Source organism: Lagopus leucura, unplaced genomic scaffold (genome assembly GCF_019238085.1).
Source record: "Lagopus leucura isolate 7727_CA_CO unplaced genomic scaffold, USGS_WTPT01 Super-Scaffold_100002, whole genome shotgun sequence".
NCBI classification, from domain to species: Eukaryota; Metazoa; Chordata; class Aves; order Galliformes; family Phasianidae; genus Lagopus; species Lagopus leucura.
The window spans coordinates 45,266,661-45,274,853 of NW_024962263.1; the positions used below are offsets into that span (position 1 = coordinate 45,266,661).

The 8,193-nt window shown below is 45.1% G+C and overlaps 2 protein-coding genes across 5 annotated transcripts in view; one reads left to right on the top strand and one right to left on the bottom strand.

Moving 5' to 3' along the window:
* Nucleotides 1-3,634, bottom strand: part of ESCO1 (establishment of sister chromatid cohesion N-acetyltransferase 1) — a 28,060-nt gene extending 24,426 nt beyond the window's left edge. For 2 of the 4 annotated variants that reach the window (XR_006178527.1, XM_042869737.1), the window contains exons 1-3: nt 3,558-3,634; nt 946-1,049; nt 568-766 (exon numbers count right to left, since the gene is read on the bottom strand). Coding sequence is in view for 3 of the 4 variants with exons in the window: in XM_042869737.1 (XP_042725671.1) it covers nt 568-764 (197 nt within the window). In the remaining variant the exon portion in view is untranslated. Of the gene's footprint in view, nt 1-567; nt 767-945; nt 1,050-2,679; nt 2,960-3,557 lie in introns of all 4 variants that reach the window. The other 2 variants (XM_042869738.1, XM_042869739.1) reach the window with 2 other exon arrangements.
* LOC122178921 lies at nt 1,021-4,213 on the top strand. Its single transcript, XM_042869480.1, has 3 exons — nt 1,021-1,089; nt 2,797-3,103; nt 3,872-4,213. The coding sequence occupies exons 1-3, from the start codon at nt 1,021-1,023 to the stop codon at nt 4,105-4,107; spliced, it is 612 nt and encodes a 203-aa protein (XP_042725414.1). The 3' UTR covers nt 4,108-4,213.
* The last annotated feature ends 3,980 nt before the right edge of the window (nt 4,214-8,193 follow it).

An 8,193-nucleotide genomic window follows, 5' to 3' on the forward strand; every position in this document is an offset into this window, starting at 1 on the left:
AAAATCCAATTTTTCATTAAAAATGTCACATTCCTACTAACCTCTGATTGTGGTTTGTTGGTTTTTTCCCCCCCTCTTTATAAGAAATATATATTTGTAATACTTTTAGAATCGCTTTCTCTGGAATCTGTCTAAAGAGACATCACTTCCACCTGGTTACTCTTAAGTGCAGTGCTCAATGCCTTTTTACGTATTGCAAGACTGAACCATGAACTCCGCATGAATGCCCGTAGTAGGCAACACAACAAATGCCTTCCAACATTTCTAGCACATGTTAGTTGTTGATACTTGTAGCTTTTAAATGAAGTATTAGCTTTATTTTCCCCTCCAGAACCCTTTCTGAAGGAGTCCTTCTGGATTTCAAGACACTAAAATGGTTCCGGAAAAAGATCATGTAGAAGATATCAAAATGATAAAGCTGATTGTCCCACTAGTAATATTTAACTATTTAATATTTAACTATTTTAACTACCTTTAACTCCAATTCACTCTCTTTATACTGTTTTCTGCACTAATTCAGTCTAGGAAGAAAATGTAGAATAATTACTTATTTGTTTTATCACTGACCTGTTCGATTTGACAGAGGTTCTAAGTACAGTTTTCTCCTGCGCTGCACACTGATTAGAGTTCGATTTATTTGAAACATGTTTTGCATCTGACACCTCTTTCTCCTTCTTTGCTGATGATGGTCTGCTGTTCTTGTCCAGCCTGGGACGTTTAGCAGACGGTTCTACTAACGCAGACTTCCTTTTCTGAGCTGCCATTTCTGTAAAACACAACAATTGATTCAGCTTTCAAAGTCTTTGACAGCTGTTACTGTCAAAGATCTGCCCCTTTTACAAAATAAAGTAACTGATATTCACTTTTCCTTTTAGAGGCAGGCCATGCTAATTTTGTTCAGAGAGCAAATCATTGAAGTAACCAAATTACATTTATTTTACTTACAGGTTTTTACAAGAGGCAATCGATGTTTAGGCCAAAGTAACTGATCACGGTGTGCCAAGAGCATTCCTTACGTATATGCTTACAAACAAGACGTTTCATGACACCTACGAAAAGCACAACATGTTCACACAGCACTTAGATCAAGTCAGTACTTTATTAAAGTTTCTTCTCAGACTCTGAACTCAATATTCCCACCCTCTTCCAACCCCTCAAACAATACTTAAAACTTCTTTGATATTCAATTTAAAAACAAACAGACAAAGATTTCTGCTTTTATTTACACATCTCAGAATGCTGGGCATTTTGCTGTCTTACCTCTTGAACTGTGGCAGATACAGTACATATTTCAAGTTTCTTGGCCTTTTGCATTTTTCCAGAAAACAGTAAGGTGCCCTTTTTTCATAGTGGGCCTCCTCACAACTCTGTGCATCCCAGCAACAGCAATTCATTACATTCTAAGTTTTGAGTCTGCTTCTACAGAACTTTAAGGACATCAGCAACTGTCTACGACTTCTCCATCTAATACCAATTACGCTACGGTTCAGAGACAGAAAGTCTAGGAAGTAGCATTTTTGAGACGTTTGCCCTGGGCATTATGCAAGATGATGTCTCCTGAAACAATATTAAAGAAGCAGCAATTAATAAGCACTAGAGTCTAAAAACTGACAGATTCTTGGTGAAGCCATTCCAGGCTCTTTTACACCTGTGGCTTCTACAGCTTTTAAGTTCTCTTATCAAAGGTACCATTTTAAGCAATAATCGTTCAGTAAAGGTATAATCATCTCTCTAAAAAGTTGAGGTTGCTGGAAGACACAGTGCTCAGAACTTCCCTACCACCTTTTTAGGTCAAGATTTATCCATTAATTTTTGCAAAGGACAGCCAGACAAATTTCTAAAAGAGAACTCTAATAGTTTTCAAGTGTTAACTCATCCGATGTAAAGAAACAGATTTCACGGTCAAGCAGGAACTTCACAATTACCAGCTATACAACACTGCTTAGATATTTCGTTTCAGCACAACATCAGTCAGCCTTCCAGCACTCACAAACACATGCCTTTTTCCCAGCAATTTGGCAGATGCTCACATTAAGCAACTTTTAATAACCATTCATCATACAGAAAGAAAAGAGCTATGTATTCTTTCCAATATTTCACACCTACAATTGTCATTAACCCCTCTCTTGTGAGGCCATCTCTAAACACACAGGATGAATGATGCTCAAATTTAGACAGACACCAATGCTGTTTTCTGACTTTCTTGTTTAAAGAAGCCATGTGACCAGCAACATACATTTGAAGTGGCATTAAAGAACATATATAATGAAAAAAATCTCTAATAGCACTTCTCATATTGATTCTTTTCCAGGTTGGATGGGGCTCTCAGCAGTCTGATCTAGTGGTTGCCAACTATGTCCATGGCAGAGTCCCTTCCCTTGATGGTCCCTTCCAACCTAAGCCATTCTTTGATTCTATTTCCATGTCTCTCCCTAAGAAGCAGAAAACAGAGCCTTGCTAATAGCGAATGTGCTCTGTGCCATATAGGAAAAACAAGTTTTCCACTCCCCAAAGTCAAGAGATGCAGTATGGCCAGCTTACAACTGCACTCAGGACAAAAACACGAGGCACAGAGACCAAATGAGGCTGTGGGCTTACAGTCTCTTAGTTCAGAGAACACCAGTGACTCCCAGCATCGGTGGGATCTCGGTGACACACACACCATGCAGCCACACAGACCTTCCTGGTGCTTTCCAGCCACTCCGGGCCACATGACAGGGCACGTTCAAGGAAGACTTTCAAGAGCAAAGCAAAAACTGCGATCCTGATCCTTCCCTCGTCGATACTGCTTTTCAGGGCACTGACAAATCATCCTCCTTCCACAAACAGCTCCGGCTTCTTAGCAGCCAATCCCTCTCTCCTAACGCCGTCGGCAGCTGGGCAAGGACCTGCCAGTTCTTCAGCTCCTGCCCCGAAGAAGTCCCTCTGGTACAAAGCCAGGTTAGGAGAAGGGAAGGCGCTGAAGAAACGCGAGAACAAACTAAGCAACGACCAAAGCATTCGCTACACGAAGTGGAGGAGAGCCCAGCAACGCCGCAGCACCCACAGCGCCGAACCCCCGAGGCAGGAACGAGCCTTCGGCTTCTGACGGGCTGGAGAGGAGGTGAGGGGGGGAGGGGGGAGGGGAGACACCTGCCTGACAGGGCCGGGCTGACATACGGACCTCGGAACTTCAGAGAAAGGCCAAGGGAAGGCCTCGGCGCGGGCCCGGTACCGCCCCACGGCCACAGCGCTGTCGGAGCGGGACCCGTCGGAGCCCACAGCCGGACGGGCCCTCCTCAGAGCGGGGCGACCGTTTCCGCGGGGCGAGGGGGGCGCTGAAGGAAACGGCCGCGCGCCGCCGGCACGACGACAGCCGGCACCGCCCGCTCGCCCCCGCCACGATCGCGGGGCTCGGCGGCCGGCGGCAGGCCCGGGCCGGCAGGCCCGAGGCGGGGAGAAGGCACGGCTCAGCGAAGCGCTGCCGGCGCGGAGCCGACGAGAGCCACCGTCAGGCGGCGGCCCGTACCCGCGGGCGGGAGCGACTCCTGGACCAACCGCCCGCCCGGCCCGCTTACCTCGCGCCAGGGTAGGGACGTGCGGCGGCGCCGAGCCGCCCTCCGCACCGGGCTGCCAGCTGCGGGATCGGGGCGGGGGGAGGAGGGGCGGGGCGGAGAGGGTGGGCGGAGCGCGGAGCGGCTCACATCCGGGCATTGCCGCAGGGAGGGGCTGCGCGGGCGCAGTAGGGCGCCGCTTCGGCTGGTGGTGCCGTGCGGTTGTGTGGCGGGCTTTTCCTTCGCGCTGTCCTCTGGGCTGAGGTGCCTGCACCAACAAGCGGGGATTCATAGGATTATTAGAGGTTGGAAAAGACCGTTAACGTCATCTGTTTCAGCCATCGGCCCGTCCCCACCGTGCCTGCTGACCTCGTCTCTCACTGCCGCATCCACACGGTTCTTGAACGCCGCCGGGGACGGTGACTGCAGCACCTCCCTGGGCAGCCTGTGCCGTTGCCTTACAGCTCTGTATGAGAAGAAATTTCTCCTAATATCCAACCTGAACTTCCCCTGGTGCAATATGATGCCACTCCTGCTCGTCTCATCGCCGCTGTCTGACCACGTCTGGCAGTAAGATGCCGGCAGCTGGGCAAGTTGTGCACCGTGTTTCACAAATCATTCTATAGCATAACCATGCATCTGTAATTTTTTTTCCTCTGTTCTCTGAGATGTTTCAGTCTTGTTAATTCAGTGAAGAGACAGTCTTAAAGATTCATATTTTTCCAACAGCAGATCTGTAGCTTAAGAGACTTGCCCCTTCCCTTTGGCAATTAGTCAATATTCCTACAGCAATTACATCAATTAAACATATAGGAGAAGCATTTTTGGAAAAGAATTTATTGTATGACTGTCTTATTAGAAGCTCGCATCAGCAGCTAGATTCTCCTTTGAGAGTTAGATTCATGACTACAATTTAGGAGCAGTTTGGCTGCGTAATATAGAAAGTTTAGGTTTTTTAGCATGCTGCTACCTCCAACAACTTTAGTGAACTTCGACAGGAAATCAAGATAGTGCACAGTACCTCTGCCAATATTTGAGATCTGTATTTCAATATACATAGATAAATACGTGCATAAGTACATAAATGCATCCTTCATATGCATAAACATGTACATAACATGCATCTAGCATACATGTACATAAATATGTCTTACCATCTTCAAGTATTGGAACAGGCTGCCCAGGGAAACAGTGGAGTCCTCATCCCTAGAGGTGCTTAATGATTCTATGATTCTTGTTACTCTGGATTATGGTTTTGTACTCCATCTAACTTTACCCCGTGGATTCATTCTTTCAGGGTATTTCAAGCTCTGAGCTAACATCCGCATTAGCAAGTAACAGGAGATGTTCTGAGTTAAATCAGCAGGGCTGAGGTTTACAGATGCACCAGCCCAAGGTGGCTTCAGCTCAGCCCAATAAACGCTGCCACCACTAGGGCTGGAGCGTGTTGTGTATGTTCTGGGGATATGTCTGCTGGTTTGATGTCACTCAAAAGGAATCTGGCTGGCACTCTCCAAGAGGGAGCCTGACAAGTAGGAGCAACAGAGGGGGTTGCTTCAGAAGTTCATTCCTCATCCTCATTCAGCCTGAAGAAGCAAAGGCTTTGGGCGGATCTGATAGCAACCTTTCAGCATTTAAGAGAAGCTTATAAGCAAGAAGGAAATCAACTATTTACACAGGTAGATAGTGATATGACTAGAAGGAGAGGGTTTAAACTAAAAGAGTGGAAATTTAGATGTCAGGGGAAGTTTTTCACCCAGAGATTGGTGAGGCGCTGGCACAGCTGCCCATGTAAGCTGTGCCCCATCCCTGCAGGCGCTCAAAGCCAGGTTGGATGGGGCCCTGGGCAGCTGAGCTGCTGAGTGGCAGCCCTGCCCATGGCACGGGGTGGGACTGGGTGGGCTTGGAGGTCCCTTCCAACCCAAGCCATTCCTCAGCACTAATGCTGAGGAACCTAGTATCATACATAGCATACATAGTATTCTCCTTCTGAGGTTCCAGGCCAGGAGAAAACTAAAGTAAGTGTGATCTGAAATGCATGTAGTATACTTGTTGGTTTTGCCACCGGTATGTTCTGCTTGCTAACAGCCATCTCTCAGTTGATTTGATTATACATTTCCATGCTGGTGAGAATATATCGCTCCATCAGAATGACTGGAGACAAGTGTGGTGAACCTCAGCATTAGCCAACCAGTAAATGACTTTGAAAGTTGAATTTTTGTTTATTTTTTTATTTTTTGTGCATGGTAATGTGTGACAGGTGTTCTCCCATAGATTCCCAGTTTCTTGTGCAGATTTCAAACTAACAGAGAGCACAAAAGTAGTACTTGAGAGCTACCCAGCATAAACTTTCTCTAAATATTCCTTTGTTAATATTTGAAGTATTTTGAAGATGATATTTTCATTTTGATACTAAAATTTTTAGTCCTTTTTTTATAATCTCAAACATTTTGTTGTTTCTATAGCTGTTAGATATACTAGATTAACTGTTGGGAAGCATACACAAGTTGCTGAATGATTTTTTTTAAAATATATAAATCAAATTATGTAGAGGCATTTTGCTTTACCTGTAATTTCCCTCCCCCTCCCCCCTTTATTATCTGAAACAAGGAACTTCCCTTGATAAGTCTTCTTTCTTGACAAACCTCTCTGAAGCACAGTTTCTCCTAGGCAAATGGAGATTTTCAGCAGCTGCAGTGTTTGAAAAAGCTGATAGCAAGGAAATGTTATTTATAACTTCCTGTTACAGCTTCTTTTCAACGCATGATAATCTGCTGTGACTTTACAGTGAATGCAGCCGCACATGGTCCCTTGTAGGTTATTGCAGGAGTGCAGAATTCTTTCTAGATGAAAGGTACTTTAGTCACTGGTTTGCCTGTAAACTTTCTGGAGGATGATAAAAGCATTTTTTAATGTGATGGCTAGCTTTGTAAACTTAGCAAGATATTTTTACATCTTTTTTTCTTAGCACCATGAAGCAAGTAAAGCTAGGTTTTTCTCACATCCTTCCATGGAATAGTAATCTGCTGAACAGCAAAATTTCGTAAAGAAGCAAGCGTTCTTGTAAAGCATTGCATTCCAAAACTCAAGAAAACTCAGGTAATGGAATAGAAGAATATGAGTAAACTTCCAGCTTTCCCACAGAAGGTGGCAGCATTGGAAGCACTAATTTCAGTTTGAGTGTTCGAGCTGATGTCTCCCCTGCTGATAGGACAGGAGCGTCTCAGAAATGTGTTCTCCTCAGAGGATGTGGTGACTGTAAACAACAGTGCTTAGGGGCAGTTTTACTCTGAGTCTAGAGGACTTGCAGGGGAAGGAGAAACTGCATTCACACAGGTGCAGCGTGTTGATTGAACAGGTGTAAAGCCAGAAGGATTTTATTTTAACCTAGCTTTATTTACTAATTTTAAGTGTAATACTGCTGGAGTGCCTGTTAATGGCAGCTGACTCAAGAAGGAATTGCTGCGTACTTGCAGTCTGAGTTCTTGATCCTGTGTCCTACCATGGCAGTCCTGCTAGCACAGAGACCTTGCAGCCCCTTTGACATGTTAACACATACTGAACCTGCCTGGCTGGTTATCAGGTACCTCATCTGGGCAAGGAAGTGGTGACTGACAGATGCAGAAGTAGTTGTTGCTTAAACCTCTCTGCTGTGATTAACCCTGCACACGCTGCCAGTGCATCTGAAGAATTTCTCAGTCAGGTTAGCCAAAGCCACATGTGAAGCTGGTTTAGACTAGTGGTTTTCTAATCACTGTATGTATAGTTCCTTTAATGGACCGGAAAGGAAGCTGAGACAGCACGGGGATCTTATTCCTATCCTTTCTGCAGATTCATGAAGTCCCCATACTCTCATCCAAGAGGAGGGAAGAGGCTGGATTCTTGCATGTCTAGTAGGAAAAAAAAAAAAAAAAAAAAAAAAAAGGACAGGAAAATTGTATCCCACAGAAGAAGAGGTTTTTGCCAGTGAAGAACTGCTGACCATTGTGGGTTCCTGTGTGTTTGGCAGATTTTTGCTTTCCCTCTCTTGGAATGGAAATAAATAATAATATGTATGTGTATACATATATATGGCTGGGATATTTCTACAGCAGTTATCTGCAGTTGTTGTTTTCCAGGCTGGCAAGAAACATTGCTGACCTGCTTTGAGGAAGGGAACCAGCGTGTATGTTGGAGATATAGCTATGTCTGGTTTGCAGTGATTTGGGGCCAGGCCAGTGATTGTAAATGTGTGTCAGTTGTGCATGAGAGGTCCAAACAATTACAGAAAAAGGGAAGGGGCCCAAAGTCTGAAACGTTTGGGAACTGTTAAGAAAAACAAGCTGCTTTGTTTTGTTGGCTTGAAGGGTTCAAGCAATTGCCTACTGGATCTCAGTTGGAAGAGGCAACTTGCAGCTGAGAGGAGATAAGGAGCTTCCAGAAACACATATTGGATGTAACTCTGGAAAGGAGAGGCCTTTTCCAATCCCTGTAGTGGTCAGTCTAGTTCATAGAGTGACTGTGCTCCATGACAGTCAGCATGTGGATGTCTGAATGTTGATACCTGGTGCCTTATGAACACAACCATGAGGACCTGCTTCATGCCAACAGCATTAATTGCCATTTCATCAACAGCAGGTCTCATGGAGTTGTTTACTGCTCCCCATTGCCCATTCTGGTT

What these genes read in the sequence shown, in the direction of transcription:
- LOC122178921 (XM_042869480.1), top strand. Translation starts at nt 1,021, where the DNA reads ATGCTTACAAACAAGACGTTTCATGACACCTACGAAAAGCACAACATG. An exon ending in TCACACAGCACTTAGATCAA is followed by an intron (nt 1,090 to 2,796) that starts GTCAGTACTTTA and finishes ACTGCTTTTCAG; the next exon opens with GGCACTGACAAATCATCCTC. An exon ending in TCTGACGGGCTGGAGAGGAG is followed by an intron (nt 3,104 to 3,871) that starts GTGAGGGGGGGA and finishes CATCTGTTTCAG; the next exon opens with CCATCGGCCCGTCCCCACCG.